The 16,849-nt window shown below is 42.9% G+C and overlaps 1 protein-coding gene across 4 annotated transcripts in view; it reads left to right on the top strand.

The window, feature by feature from the left end:
• vps35l (VPS35 endosomal protein sorting factor like) overlaps positions 1–10,394 on the top strand; it is a 57,133-nt gene extending 46,739 nt beyond the window's left edge. For 2 of the 4 annotated variants that reach the window (XM_033041200.1, XM_033041197.1), the window contains exons 27-31: positions 1,201–1,340; positions 2,391–2,556; positions 4,160–4,278; positions 6,130–6,276; positions 8,880–10,394. In XM_033041200.1, the coding sequence (XP_032897091.1) occupies positions 1,201–1,340; positions 2,391–2,556; positions 4,160–4,278; positions 6,130–6,276; positions 8,880–8,978 (671 nt within the window). In that variant the 3' untranslated portion in view covers positions 8,979–10,394. The remainder of the gene's footprint in view (positions 1–1,200; positions 1,341–2,390; positions 2,557–4,159; positions 4,279–6,129; positions 6,277–8,879) is intronic. The other 2 variants (XM_033041201.1, XM_033041198.1) reach the window with 1 other exon arrangement.
• Positions 10,395–16,849: the final 6,455 nt, after the last annotated feature.

Raw genomic sequence — 16,849 nt, 5'->3', positions numbered from 1 at the left:
ATACAGTGCATTTTATACAGTGCATTTTATACAGTGCATTTTATACAGTGCATTTTTATACAGTGTATTTTATACAATGCCATTTTATATAGTGCATTTTTATACAGTGCATTTGCCGTTGCATTGTGGTCTTGGTCTTTTTAGACATGTAGTTCAGGCTATATCCCAGTCGGTGGCTCTGTGCTCAGTGTCACCGTGGATCTCTGTATCTGAGGATTTAGTGCGAGCTGGCATTTCTGACTGATCGAGGGCACATCACTGAATGTGAGCAAGGGTTGCGGTGACCCTGGGCAAACTCTCTCATCTCCAGGGTCAAATAAGGATTTTTCTTTCTTTGTGAATCCTGTAATTTCTGCAGAGTAATCTGTCCTTGCGGTTCGCATTATTGCAGAAATGGTTGATGGTGAGGTAGGTGACGAATGGAACAAGTTGCAATGTCAATCGTTAACGAGACGTGAGTTGCATTAAAACCATTGATGGAAGAATGAATCATTAAGGTGCACGGCAATGCTTGGTCTTTGCCACCAGGGGGAGTGTCAAGGTGCCTGCACGGACAAAGGTGATGATGATGAAAGGCATCCACAGTTCTTGTCATGGAAAGCAAAGATCCTATAGCGGAGCAAGATAGACCACTCCTGCTAAATGCAATGGGCTGACGTGTAGTACGCAACGGAGCGGAACGTGGGCCTTTTTTTCATCCATTTCAATAACCCGACCCGACCCGACTCGCAGTGTAATCAACGTTGTGGGGGAATAGTTTGTGTTAATAAATTATAATTCTGAAAATGAGGAGAAGATTTTTACCAAAGAACTTTTATTTTTACGAGGATGTTTCCGTCTCCGCACTAGCATCTTTGCTCCGCTACGGGATCTTTGGTGCCGAGACGGAAGCCGGTTACCGAAATGGGGCCGAAAATTACCCATGAATCTGCCCAAGACTGTACTACGTCTTTTTCATCGATTGATCTATCTTGCTCGCTATAGGATCTTTGATGGAGTGTTTGTGACAAGTGGCAATGTTTTTGTGGTGATGAGAACATAACTGCAACATGAACAGACCACGTTACAACCGGCTTTAACATTAATATACCAGCATACGGTAGGATGTTGGCGATAAGTGAAAGGAATCATGTAGGGAGAGATAATAATTTACTTTGCGGGGAACGTATTAATTAATTGATTGCCCTTTTTCTTTAATAGCTGATGCCTTCTTTAAAGCTGCAATCAGCCTCGTAGCAGAAGTTCCAAAGATGATAAACATTGATGGCAAGATGAAAAGTTCAGAAGGATATCTCCTTGAGTTCCTCAGTAACTTCTTTTCCACACTGTTGATTGTGCCTGTAAGTATGTTTAATCACTGGATGTAGACACCTGTGGCAGGGGCTGGTTGTGTGCCACAGACCAGCAGTTGCCGTAAGGTGACGAATGGGCAGAGGGATGTAAAGCCCAATCAATCAGCAGAATATGATGGTCTGTTTCGGAAAGTCCACACAGGCTCCAGAAACACTGGCTGCATTTCCCAACCTCCCTCACACTCCAGAACTGTTCCATTGGGTTAGGGGGTCGCTAATGAGGAGAGTGGGGTGTAGCGGTGAGGTGAGGGACGTGGAGGGAAGGGGGAGGCGGGCAGAGAGGGGATGAGGGGGATGGGAGTGGAGTAGGAGGAGGGGCCAGCAGATGAGGAGGAGGGAGGGGAGGGGATGAGGGTGTATTTGGACCCCCTGAATGCTCTCAATAAAGTCTGACAATAAGAAACTGTTTCTTGTCACTGTGATCTCAAATGCTTCCATGTACCCTCCCTATACCAGCCATCTCCTCCCACACTGAGTATCAACACGCCTCCAGTCCTGTGTAGATCATCTCTAAAGTTAACTTCTTCTCCGACCACACTGGTTGTCTGCCCAGACCTTAAGCTTCAGGATCCCACATTTAACCTGCCCTCACACTCACTGTAAACTCTTGTAAACTCATCTCTAAGGCGAGCCTGCCTCAGGTGCCTTGCTCTCACATTTGCTGGATATTGTTCCTTTAAAAAACTTGAGAAACGTAGCTTTGTTCAAGATGCTACATAAATGAAATAGTTGTCCCGTCAAACGATCGAACAGCATCCTTGTCCTTGCACCTTTGTACCAGGTGACCACAATCAGGTGCGATGTCGACGTGAAATTGTACTGGAGGACAGTGGATAGCTTGACCAAGATTGATCTTTGTAATTCAAGTTTTAAAGTATAGATTCCAATCCTGTTTTTTTTTTTTAAACCTTTCAATTAATATGAATCAGTTCCACAAACAGCTTGCAATTACATGGCCCAGTAGAAGCCTCCTTCAGATGATGGGCTGAAGAACTTTGTTGCTATTAACCTGCTCTCTCCTCTACACCTCTTCAATAGGATCATCCAGAACAAGGTGTTCTTTACTTAGTGCGAGGCCTTTTAAACATCATCCAGGATTACATTTGGGAAGACCAAACTGATACAAAAGTACGGATCTACATAAACGTTTTGCATTTACTGGCTGCGGCAAGTCAGGAAACGTACCTCTACCACGTGGACAAAGGTACGAGTATCTAGGCTTGGTAGCAGCAACAGAACGAGTGCTGTACATCCCATGGTCAGAAGCTAAGCACTGTGACTGCGGTAAAGGAATCACCCAGGTGTGTGGGGCGTTCAGAAATGGCCACGTTAGTCCAGTTCAGTTTACTGTCACGTGTACCGAGGTACAGTGAAAAGCTTCTGTTGCGTGCTAACCAGTCAGCGGAAAGACAATACATGATTACAATAGAGCCATTCACAGTGTACAGATACAGGATAAGGCAATAATGTTTAGCGCAAGGTAAAGCCAGCAAAGTCCGATCAAAGATAGTCCGAGGATCACCAATGAGGTAGATAGTAGTTCAGGACTGCTCTCTGGTTGTGGTAGGATGGTTCAGTTGCCTGATAACAGCTGGGAAGAAACTGTCCCTGAATCTGGAGGTGTGCGTTTTCACACTTCTATACCTTTTGCCTGATGGGAGAGGGGAGAAGAGGGAGTGGCCGGGGTGAGACTGGTCCTTGATTATGCTGCTGGCCTTGCCGAGGCAGCGTAAGGTATCAATGAGAAATGGCCGACTGTCCCTCCAGAGATGGTGTGGCTTTTCCACACTTCCAGCTGATGGCAACACTGGTGTTTGTAATGGGGTGAATTTTTCATTTTAACCATTCAAACTGAAGAAGAGAATAGGTTATTATCCAGATGAAAGATGTGGCACAGATACAGGACAAGGTACAAAATTCACATTGCTGTCAGAATGTAGACACTGTCTACTGGCCAATCCCATGTCTCTGCAGTGACAACATTGGGAAACAAATGGAAGAGTAAAAACAAGGCAGGAATGGGGTGATTACATCAGCACTTAACCTGCTGGGGATCGCTGGTCGGCCCAGAATCTCTGAGCCGAAGGGCCTGTTTCCGTGCTGTATCTCGCAACACGAAGTACATGTGATCATCCCCCATGTTGTGCAATAGCAGTGTTACAGCAGAGCTATATATGTGAAGCATGTTACATGTTATAGCGGAGCTATACATGTGAAGCATGTTACATGTTATAGCAGAGCTGTACGTGAAGCATGTTACATGTTATAGCGGAGCTGTACATGTGAAGGTTCCTAGGGAGAGGGTGTAGTCAGGATGAGTACTGCTCTGGGCTGTTGGACAGCTGCAGATGCCGTTTCGTTTCAATGTGATATTGTCGACTCCACTCTAGTCGTGTGCATTCATTCTATTTATAGCTCTGCTCAAAGCCAAGTTATTTCAATTGTTGGAATCAACTACAACCACATCAGTTGCTGCACATTCCATTCCACCACGCAACAAAATGAATCACATTTCATCAAAGTGTTCATTAACATATTTCACTTCAGAGAAATTGAAACGATTCACTCGCCCGTGACTGTCACATCAGCAGGTTATATTGTCACACAATAGTCACCAAGAGTAGATCTCCACTAAAGATGGGCTCAAAGTGTGTACGAGAATGATGCTGCGAATGTTTTGTAGCTTCTCTGACTGCAGCACTGCCAGTAAAATGTTGCTGCCTTGTTGACAGCTCAGTGCCCACAGTGGACAGGACCACCAAATAATATCACTTTACAATCCTCATCTGTAAACGTTTATCTTGCAGTGGATTCCAATGATAATCTGTATGGGAGTGACCCGAAATTCTTGTCTGAAATCAACAAACTTGCCGAAACCCTGATTGGACAAATCCTGGACCATCTGAAGACTCTTGGGAAAGAGGAGGTACGGTATTAATTGTCTGATGTTAACACTCCGGTTTTAATATCTTATCTCCAGCCTGTCGGAAAAGTAGTTGACATTAATGTTGCATTGTAGAGGCCAAGGACTTTATATAAAACGTGTAATATTTCAGAAAACAGATAATTACCAGCTTTGAGCATCCCTCATTTGCACAAGTTGCATGCCATTGTGAGCCAGCTTTAAGTAGTTTGGAATATATTTAGTTAGAGATGAATGATCAACTATGCTCAAACTATGTATGGCATACATCATAGAACCAGGGAAATTGGACGTGTGTATACTGAGAGATGTCCAATTGCTGCAAATATCTGATCTCTTCTGTATTTACTATATCCCATGGAGTTCGTCTTTGTAGTAATGCTCTATACTATCTGGATTACCACCTAATGAAGGTCAGCTATTATTAACAGCTCCCTGGAGCAGGATGTTCATGGTCGTGACCTTCCATGGACAACACATGTCCTTGGGATATAGACCAGAATCTGCTCATTGGGCTGGGGAAGAACACGTCTTCGTTCTAGTCTTCACTACAAATATTGTTATTTTAAAGTACCCTGAAAAGATGAAGGTGTCAATATATTTTGTTGCATCGAGCATTTTCAAACTTGATGGCCATTCCCTGCTACTTGACTTTCACAATTATATTATATTTTATATATTCTTGATTAGTGCGGGTGTCAGAGGTTATGGGGTGAAGGCAGGAGAATGGGGGGTTAGGAGGGAGTGATAGATCAGCCATGATTGAATGGCGGAGTAGACTTGATGGGCCGAATGGCCTATTTCTGCTCCTATCTTGACCTTTTGATCTTATCATCTAGCTTTAGAAAAGCGATGGAGGTTGACTCCACAATTATTAACGATGTTCTAGAAATTAAATGAACCTTGAAGGGTGTTTCTTAAATCTGTCCACAAAATAAATATATATATATATATCTATAACTATATCTATATCTATCTATCTTCTATATAATATTAAAACTATGTGGCTGCTGGCTGGCTGGCTGGCTGTGTGTATTTCTGACTTGTGGCTGCCAGCCTTTGATTCGTTGCTACGCCAACGTCAGACCCAGAAACGCCGACGTTTTTTCCATTTCGGTAGAGATTTCACTTTTCATTCCAAGTATCCACTCCTCATTAAATTTCGTCGTGTTTATGTACACATTTTTAATAAAATCCTTCTCCCCCCACTCACTCATTTTGTCGCCTCCTGCTGGCCAGCGACCATAACGGCTGCTGGCGCCCGCATCTCGCCTCAAAGACGCCATTTAAAAACAGCCGCACTGCTGATTCCTGAGCCGCTTGAGTTGGAGGACCACGTCTCCCGTGGGGGCTACGGGTAGGGAACGGCTGCCTTGGGGGAGCAGACCCAACGGGTCTGCACTTGGTCTAGTATATATATATATATATATATATATATATATATATGTGTGTGTGTGTGTATATATATATAATTTAATCAGGGCACTGAAGTAAGGACATTTTGCTTACGACTAATCAACTCACACTTTGCATTTGCCGTTTGCTCTCATTTTTATCCATTCCAGTCATCTGATCCTTCAAACATGGTCAGTCCTGTTGGTGTGCTTGCATGAACTCTTGGCTGCCACTTCCCCAAACCCCATTCAAGATGTTATCTTCACTTATCTCCCAGGAAATCTGCTTGGTCATATTGAATTAGGAACTGTCCAAGTGCCAAGATGACCATTGCACTTTGAGACAGTGCCGTGGCAGTGGTAGCCCTGGTTTAATAATCATTTATTTCTGATCCATATGTCTGGTATAAATAATATTTATGTGCATTACATGCCATGAAAATGTGTGTTTCTTTTACAGACATTGAAGCGACAGAGTGCCTTGAGTTTGTCCTTATTTAACAGCATCCTCATCCATGGAGACCTCCAGAACAACAAACTTCACCAGCTGACAATAAATCTGTGCAATCTTGCTCAAAAGCATGGGTTTGCTGATACTAAAGCCATGGTAAGAAGACAACACTACAGCTGTACATCCTTGTTGCACCTTTACACTTCATGCAGCAGCAGTGGTTATAAATGCAACAATCCTCCTATTGTTAGACACAAGACACAGATACTGGTTTACAAAAATGACACGCAGTGCTGGAGTAACTCAGCGGGTCAGGCAGCATCTGTGGAGAACATGGATAGGTGACGTTTCACAGAGTGCTGGAGTAACTCAGCGGGTCAGGCAGCATCTGTGGAGAACATGGGCAGATGACCTTCTTGAGACCGATTGTGGTAAGGGGAGGAGGAAGAAAAGTGGAAGATAGGAAGTGCAGGACAAAGCCTGGTGAGGGGTCGATGGATACAGGTGAGGGGTTTCTGATGGGCAGATGGTTAGACAAAGGCCAGAAATAAAAAGACATGTTAGACAGATAGAAGAGAAGAGAAAATACCGATGGTTAGATATTTTGTGTTAAATCGAGAAGTGAATTTGTTGGGGACTGTGAAACGTAATCATTGTCGGGAAGAAGTCGGGGAACGTGAGAGGCGGAGTGAAATTTGATCTTGAATTCGGGTGGCACGGTGGTGCAGCGGTAAATCTACAGCCTTGCAGCGCCAAAGACCTGGGTTTGAACCTGACTACGGGTGCTGTCTGTACGGAGTTTGTACGTTCTCCCCGTGACCTGCGCGGGTTTTCCCCAGGTACTCCAGTTTCCTCCCACATTCCAAAGACGTACAGGTTTGTAGGCTAATTGGCTTGGTAAAATATGGAAATTGTCCCTAGTGTGTGTGGAATGGTGTTAGTGTGCAGGGACCCAGTGGGTCGAATGGCCTGTTTCCACGCTATATCTCAAGTCAAGTCAAGTTTATTCGTCACATACACATACGAGATGTGCAATGAAATGAAAAGTGGCAATGCTCGCGCACTTTGTGCAAAAAGACAAACAAACAAACAACCAAACAAACTATCTCTAAACTAAACTATAAACTATAGCAAAGGTTTATGACAGATTTATTTATTTGGACTAAAAATGTCCCGTTGGTTCTATTTGTAACCTTGTTCTATATTATTGACTTTATACATGAATGGTATTGTGGTTTGACAATGGGCTTGCTGTATCCAACATTACTATTCTACAAATTATTTAAAGGGATTTTTAATGATTTTCCTTTGGCAAACTTACTTAATTTGAACTTAAATGACGAGAATATTTATGGTGGCACAAAATAGTTTGTTTGAAGATATAGTCATTGAACAGTTGATGATGCTGGCATTCAGCCTTACTGGGGCAACCACCAGCCCTTTCTCTGCCGTCTGGCACTTTAATCTCTTGTGTATCGAGTTGACGGCTGACGATCAGAGTGGACGGAAGCCGCCAGCATCACCGTCGACCATCAGGCTGAGTATTCCCGGTTTCAGCCACGTGCCGCTTCTGTAAATGTTTATCTTTCTCATGTCACTATTCATTTATTTTATACCAGTCCTTGATCCCTCGGTCTATGGGCACAGACTCCCAACATCCACCCTGTCCCAGTCCCTGTACATTTTACACACAGATATCAGATCCTGAGTCTTTTCTTCAAGAAAGCCGGCCAGCCTCTTCACCCTGTCCGTCTAACCTTGATCCCTGGTCCATGGAGGTCTCCAGTACCTTCACACGGTGACCAGAACTGGATACCAGATTCCAGTCGAATATTTATTGAGAAATAAAGCATATCATTGTCTTTGTTGGCAGGCTACATCTCTGGAGAGAAGGAGTGGGTAACGTTTTGGATCGAGACCATTCTTCAGACTCATTTCGACCCGGCCCGAAATGTCACCCACTCCTACTCTCCAGAGATGCTGCCTGTCCCGCTGAGTTACTCCAGCTTTTTGTGTCTATCTTCGGTTTAAACCAGCGTCTGCAGTTCCTTCCTACACACCAATTGTCTTTGTTGTTGCAATGGTGTGAACACCTCACACAACAAGCTGAGCAATAAACTAGGTTGGGCTATCATGCTAACATTTTTCCAAGAATATTACAATGTTATGTTTGGAAGTGGAAGAGAAAAATACAAAGATTTGCCATTTTACAGCCTAGTTCTGTAGGATTGGACATTGTACATTGGGTTAAAGGCCCACTAGTACTGGGACACAGTGCAGGGATGAGTTCTTGAGGGAATCCCATTGCCAGCATCTTTCATGTTATCAGCTAATTCCCAGCTCTTGGTTTATAATACTCAGCAGGTCAGGCAGCAACTGTGGAAAGGGAAACAGAATTAATGTTGGGGCCAAAGACGTGTTGTCAGTTCAATCAGTTCTGGTAAAGGTTGTCTGGCCTGAAATATTGACCCTGTGTCTCTCCACAGATGCTGCCTGTCCTGAATATTTACAGCACTTTATGTTTGTATTGGGGTTTGTTTTGTCGTTAGTATTAAGAGCAGAGCTGTGCTAAATATCACGGACAAGTTTTGCCTCCCACCACTGAATTCTTGATTTAAAAATGAGTCTTGGATAAACACCTTTTGTTCCAATGCAGCACAATTTGTAGATATTTGCAAAGGACAGTTTTTAATCACCTTCACTTGTTTTTACTGTGAACTCTCTGCACTTTTGATGAATGTTTTGTGCATTTTTTTAAGGTGAGGACATTGGAACACATCAAATGGCAGAGCCGACAGCCGAACATGAGACATTTAGCAGATCTGGCACTAAGACTTCCCCTGCAGTCACGAACATAACACTGTCGTGCAAACCTGCCGCTGCCAATGAGAGACATCTCTTCAAACTATGGTCCTGCTCTGTAAATGACTGTTGCGTCTGCTTCTGCTGAGAGCATATATTAGAGGTAGAGGAAGACAGTGATCCTCACAATGAAGATGTTCACACATGGGTGCTTTGACCTCACTGGATAAGGTGAAGACTTGCTAGATCAGTACTTGTCTCTGTCTTTGTGTTTCTAATGATCAATGTCACATCTGCACAAGAGATCTGCTATGTTTCTGTTGCTCCAACTGTCCAATGACCCAAGAAAATGAGGAGAATGGATGTACTTGGAGTCCATGATGATATTTAACATTGGAAGCTATAACCGCCTGGGGCCTAAATATCGTTCAGACTGAGGCACACGTTGGCACAACCATGCTTGGTTCCATGGTGCAGGGCTACCATTCAGAACAATCACTGAACGCTTCCCCTCCAATACATTCAGTGTGTGTGTGTGTGTGTGAGTCAGAGTTTGGTCTGGAACTCAGGCTCTGCAATAGGTGGTCACGTTTACTGCTTTGTCCATGTGAGCGCAGATAGAGATGGAGATTTGCACATTGTTGTATTTGCCTCTCACTGCAGCCACCATATTGCTGTTGTGGTCAGCTCCACGGATGCAGGAACCCAGTGGATTCTTGGCCCACGGTTGCCTTCACAGCATCCCAACTCCTGCCTCACCTAACAAACATTGACTGTTACACCTTTGAATTATAAGCAGCAGAGGGATGTATATTTATGTAGCATAAGCAACATTATAATGACGAGTTACTGGATGACATTTTCTTTGGGCTATAATTAATTGGAAACATTCTGAGCACATTTAGCTGAGGTTTTGATTTTTTTTTAATTACCTCCCTACAATTTCATAACAAATTGGGAACAGGAAATTTCCAGAACTGACATTAAGGGGCAAATATGAGACTATTTTCACAGATAACTGCAAGAGTTTGAAAATACATTTGTAATTGCAGATATCTGTACAGTATCTTTTCTGAAATATATTTAGCAGTCTTCAATGTAGCAAATATTTGGGTTTATTTTCTTGCCCTAGCTCCAGAAATTGTTGCTAAATGCATTCATTACCAACTAAAACTGCTTAATTGATACCAACCAAACCCTTAAGTTGCATTTTAGACTGATCTAAAGCAAACTAAATCATGTCATGTGTTTGTGGCGGTGGAAACGGATGGTTTGATGCAGTGTCAGACTGGTCATCTGATCAGTGAAGTACCTGCCAGTTGTGTGATGACTCTACATGCATTCTTCCTTTTGCTTGGTAAATAAATACAACAGAGAACAATCTAAATGAGTTATAATTTTACCTAATTTGTTGTATCCCTGATTTAATTTGAAACATTAATTTTAAATTGGAGAGTACATATGAAACAACAGTGCAGTTTCACCATCAATGTGTTTCTGTTTTTGGTCACTTGATGGGCTGTGAAACTAATTTTCAATCTTTATAAATCTGAGGATAAACATTAGAAGGGTCTCGACCTGAAACGTCACCTATTCCTTCTCTCCAGAGATGTTGCCTGACCCGCTGACTTACTCCAGCTTTTTGTGTCTGATCTCTGGCAAAAAGGAATCCCATTCCATAGAACAAAGATGTGAGATGCACAAGGAGGTGCTGACGGATCTGGAGATGCATTCGCTGTGTCACTGTGGTGAATCTCGGAAGCTTCATGTCTCAAGGCTTTCTGCTTCTTCTTATCGAGTCCACACACAAGATCAGAAGTTGTTCAGCCAGAACTGAACACAATTCTCGGCATCTGCGGACAATGGTGTCTGTCTTGTCACTTCTTGTGCTTCTTGTGCGTGGTGGTGGTGGCAAGATTGGTGGAGACAGGGCCGCGATCGATGTGAACGCTCTTTCCTTGACACCTCAAGGCTTCCTGACTCTGAGGAACAATTGGAGTCATCACAGGGCATTTCTGGGGACTGAGAGGTTTCTGTGCTGTGGTCTAGGTGGTGGTCAGCACAGCTGGAGAGTGTTGTGGAGAATTGCAAGCACAGGGTCACACTTCAGAGACAGGCTGGCAGTGTAGAGATAGGTGGTGGGATAGTCACTGTGACCACCTGTTGGTGGTGTCACCATGATGGAATAAACCAGGGCAAAAATGCAGTGAGTACGAAGGGCTCCACAGTTGGGGATGTAGGATGTGCAGGCGTTGGAGTTGATGTCATGAGGTTGTGTGGCTTGTAGAATAATGAGACCTCCTACCCGGTGCTAGACTAGAGGGTGCTGTAGGTGCGGTGCGGCGCTCAGAGTTAGTTAGGGTAAAGGAGAACAGTCCATAATTATGACCCTTCCAGCAAACCAACCTGCAATCCTGGAGAGTGGATGTGTGATTCATTGCATTAGGGTTAGGGTTAGGTTGATGCACTGAAGGGCAATGGGATCTTACACCTACATATGCAAAGTTAATTCCCTCCATGGCAATCTCCCTATTTTGTTACCCTCACCCCAAACCAAAAATAGATTTATTCAAGTATTTATAATACTGTTTACAATACTAAATAATTCAAAACATAACCCACCACCATATTACACGTCAAACAAATATTCTTAAATAACAATTTCTCCATCCTTATTAAGGATGCATCCCAGCCTGACACACCTTCCGCTGACATCTCTGTCCACAGACTGGTACTTTGTCCTCCTTGTATCACACTTACCCAGAGCTCTTCTCCTTTCAGCTTGTCCTTAATAATGACCTGGTTGTCCAAGCCTCTGGGCATCCAGGCTGATACCTCCTCTTGTTCGATGTCTGTGTTTTTCAGACTACATGTGACTTGGGATGTTTGTCTTTGTTAGTGCTACACAAATGTGAGCTGACACAGGAGCAAAGGCAGAGGAGGGGCTGTCACTCCATGTCACATCAAGGCCAGCTCGTTTTAACACAATGTGCACACACACTGTATACACACACACACACGGTTCTTTTTGAAGTGTCACAAACTATCTGTGGATCTAGAATCACTTAACTAAATAATGGATACAAGCAGCTCGAACTGTAGCTGGTCAGTGAGGCCTGGAATCTTATGTCATCGACCCCCATGACTCCATCCCCCACCTAACCCATTCTCTTTCCCTGTCTACATCACATGTGAACCTTGCATGGTCCCACCATGGTTTACACCCAACCAACATTGTGTTATCAACAGGCGGAGGGGAAACTTTGTGATGTCCCTTCCCTCAGTCATTAGTGTAGATCATAAACAGCTGAGAACTGACCCCACACAACCTCATTAGTTACTAGTTACCAGACAGTTTCTTGCCTTTCCCTGCCTCCTTTCCTGAACACCAGCAATGCATTTACTTTGCAGCCTGAGAGGATCCTTTCAAAATCTAGCAGACGGAAGATTAAAATTGACGAGCCACTCATGAGGAAGCTGTATTAAAAGTGTATCTAGGTCACTGGGTCCAAGGGATTAGTCAGTGTCGAATCCCATTAATTTCTCTGGTATTATTTCTTTATTGATACTAATTTTAATTTGCTCAGCCTCATCTCTTGAGATCTTTTATGTTCTGAAGCTGTGTCCAACTTTACAAGAGTTTGCGGTGGCACAATTGCTGTAGCAGTTCCCCACTCAATCTCTGAAGTTATGAGTAAGCGTGAACAGAATTGTGGTCTATGATGTCCACAACTGCATTGAAACCAACCAGTGGTGTTCTAGCTACAGCATTTGCCTGGTCTACCATTAGAAATGTCAGTGTATTTACTCAAACATATTATATTAGATAGTGAAAAATAATTATTATATATTAAATTATGCAAAATCCAAAGCAGCAGGTGTGCAGGAATTCTTCAACATCAGACGTACAATTACAAGCCACTGAGTCGGGTGAAGGAAGTCACTTTGATAGTCAGATGCGTGACGTCAAATGTAGATTTTGTGGTACGGGTACTTCCGGTTTTTTTAATATGTCTTGTGGACGTTACTGGCATGGCCGGCATTTACTGTTTGGCTTTTAAATGTTCCTGAACTTGAAATCATGAGCTATCTTTCTGAGTAGTTGTTGCCCATGTAATGTAGGTATTCTGGCACAGCTGCAACAATGATTACACAACAGTACAGCACAGGAACAGGCCCTTCGGCCCACAATGCCCGTGCCGTACACTAATCTCCTTATCTGCATGTGATCCGTATCTCTTCATTCCCTGTCGATGAGTCTATTTAAAACCCTCTCCAACACCAAGATTGTGTGCTTCCACCACCCCTGCATCATATTCCAGGCACTCACCACCATCTATGTAAAAACAAACACCCTGTACATCTTTAAACATTGCACCTCTCACCTTAATGCTTTACCCTCTAATCTTTGACATTTCCACCCTGGGGAAAAGGTAAACTACCCTCTCTATGGGTCTGAGTCCAAACTCTGGGTGCCATCCATGCACCTTAAGCTTCTGGCTCAGCCGACCATGACCATCAATGGGTGCTTCATTTATAAATCACCAATTATAAAGCACCCAGTTATAAATTAGCACCAACTTTATAAATCGGGGCTAATTTATAAAGCAATAAATTAGTACTTAACACATTTGCACGAATATCGTTATCTGAAGAAGGGCCTCGATCCTAAACGCCACCCATTCCTTCTCTCCAGAGATGCTGCCTGAGTTACTCCAGCATGTTGCCTATATCTTCCTTATATTCAGGTCTTTGTCATTACACTGGTCTCACTCTTTGTCTGTTCTCTGGTATTCTGTCATATTCAATTTCCTCTCTCATACCTTTGATGAAATGCCACGTAAAGGCGTGTCAGGCCAAAGGGAAACTGGATCACTGATGTTTTCTCATTTTAAAATTCCTATATTCCTACTTAGTGTGGATTTTAAAAAATATATGCACTTTACTTTGTAAATCAATTATGATGTTTCCTACCTAAGGCACACAACAAAGCGAATTAATGATGAATTTATACAAAACAAAATGAGGTCAAGTTACCCGGTGAATGGTCTGAAGGCTCTATTATTAAATCGTTGTTAAAGTCAAGAACATAGATTCATCAGAATGCCAGGAAAGTATTGTATGAGTTGAGATGGTGAAGTGGTTTCAGTCGGAGAACAGATGGCCAAACGTAATAAGAATTCCTAAAATCATTAGGGGATTCGAAAGAATGAATGTGGAAAATCTGTTGCAAGCTCCTCCATCTACTGCTGATGAACTTGGTGGATCAGTCAGCGTCTGTGGAGGGAAACAGACAGAGACCCTTCATCTGGACTAAGAGTAAAGTGGAGATGGTCAGGAAAGGTCAAGGAGGGAGCACTTGGGCAAAAGCTAGCAAGCAATAAACTCACCCCCCCTCACCCCCCCCTCACCCATCCCTGGTCACCTCTTGCCTTGCTCCCCCCCCCCCCCCCTCCTCACCCACCCCTGGTCACCTCTTGCCTTGCTCCCCCCCCCCCCCTACCTCTTTATTACTGCTATCCACCCTCTGTCCAGGGGAAGGGTCCCATCCTGAAAACACTGCTTGTCCATTTTCTCCACAGATGCTGCCAGACCAGCCGAGTTCCTCCAGCACTTTGGGGTATTTTTGCTCCAGATTCCAGCGTCTAGTCTCTTGTGGCTCCGTGGATAAACTAGTTCGTGTGGGTGTTGCAGGGTCATAGATTTAGATTGATGAGAAAGCACTTTGCACAGATTATTGGAGCATCTCTAGACAGAGATGAATCTGTGAAAGAATTGCTGGAGGAGGTTATATGTCGAGCAACTGGGCAACAGCCAAGAATGTCCGTTGGAAATATTCCAGCAAGCAGCTTTGTTAGTCTGGCATCCGTCAGTCTCAAGCATCTGTGAGGTGGGTGGGGAGATGATGCCTGGTTTGAACTATGTTCCTTCAGTTGGGAACAGGGAACTGTGAGTGCGGCTTGATCTGAAGTCAGAGAAGCTGAACAAAGAAACGGCCAAGTATATTTGCAGTTTGACAAATTAAAAGTTAGACCCAACTTTTCTTTAACTTCATATACAAAACATATCACACTGGATGCAATCCAACCCGTCTGAAGTTAATAGTGAAAAACATGAAATGTAACAAGTCTTCAACATGAATCTGGAAGGAAATTCACAGATATATATATCAACATTACACTGGATTAATCTGCAATGGTTTCATCCGAGTTCTACTCTTTATAAAAGCAGTTACTATATGATGCCAGTTGATCATTGTGAATATAATTTAGAGCTTCTATGTATTTAGGAACTTAATTAGTGAAATGTCTAAACTCTTGAAAGACCTATCTGTTTACAGCTGGACTGTTCCAGTGAAACCAGTAAGTGACGGAGGTCAGAGGCAAAGTTATGGAGCGATCCAAGTACTAACATGTTGCAGATTGTAACATGACTGGAGGTTTCCCCCCCATTTGTAAATGGCATTTCCCCAAAATTAAAAAAAGATAAATAAGATCTGCTTGTAAATATTCATCCAGTTATTTCTGTAATTTTGTGCAACTGATGATGGTTCTCAGCTGAGGAATTAGCCCAAGGAACGGGACTCTCAACTCTAATACTTGATTGACATGTTCAAGAATTCACTGCAGATGAAAGTGGAACGGCAGCATTTAGAATTGAGTTTAGAAATGCGAGGCAGGAATTATACATGGGATAAGAATGTACCTCCAATGTTATATACATAGTGCAGATCTGAGAAAGAGCATGAGTTAATGAGTTCCATTCTTGCCCTTTATTTAGCCCTTATGATGGGTAACAAACATTTATCCGGTTCAACATTGTGGAGAATAATTTCATGCAACATAATAGATCGATATATTTAACTTTAAGATGTTGCAAGGGCAAATTAAAATATATATTATTAACAGAGTCCTCAATTATGGTTTGGCAGCAGCTGAATTGGAAGTAAAATGTGTAATTTTAAGCCTACAATCCACAACTTGTAGATGTATCCGTGCAGTCCATTAGATCACAATTGAGACACAATAAACCAGCAGTAATTCAGACGAAGGAAAACAAGTCAGGAGGCCTCATGATGCAATAAACGGCAGTGTCAGAAAGAAGCGAGTGTCAAAGATCGAGGAGAAACAGGTCAGTCAGCATTGGAGAGAATGACTTTGACAGTCACATAACCTGGGTTGAAAGTGATATAGTGTTATGGACTTGGGTGAAATTACTCGAATGTCTAAACTAGAGCAAGACAAACTGCTGCTCAGGAAGTGGGCTTATGAACAAGAGAAGAACCAACTTGGACATATTAGCCTAGATTTTTGAACTGAACTGTTCAAGCAGACTAAATCCTGGTATTAAGTTTCACGATAGTCAGTGTGTAATTTCCTGAAAACTTTTCACAAGTGGATCTTTTACCCAACCCATCATTAGAATCAAAACCAAAAGTTATTTGAAGATTGTTGTGATGCCCAGGGTGTTCTAGAGCGACGTCTAACTAAAATGATATTAAAATTAAATGTTCTGATTGGTGCTGTATGCTGTAGAAATGATATCACAACTTGAAGTCAAATGGAATATTAAAAGTGAAGAGGATAGCGGACAACATAAAAACCAGGATTGATTGCTGGAGTCTGCACTGTCATTCAGAGATCATGACTAATCCATCCTTGTCCTCATCACTACACCCCCCCCCCTCTCTCTCACATCCCTTACCACCCGGGTAATCCCATCATCTGTCAGCATCTTTTCAAATGCTTAGCACCAGTAATAAACCAAGATAGGACCAGGTGCCAAAATATGGAGTGTGTGGTGGGTACCAAAGGCAGGTCTATAAATCAGATGGTGTTGCGATTACAACAGTGTCTATTTGTACAAACTGGAGGAGAATGTCTAGAGAATGGAAGCCACTGACTGATGGCGTCAGGTCCAGGATTCA

This window comes from Amblyraja radiata, chromosome 22 (assembly GCF_010909765.2).
Source record: "Amblyraja radiata isolate CabotCenter1 chromosome 22, sAmbRad1.1.pri, whole genome shotgun sequence".
Taxonomy (NCBI): Eukaryota; Metazoa; Chordata; class Chondrichthyes; order Rajiformes; family Rajidae; genus Amblyraja; species Amblyraja radiata.
Note: the sequence above shows the minus strand (reverse complement) of the source record. Positions and strands in the feature narration are given on the sequence as shown.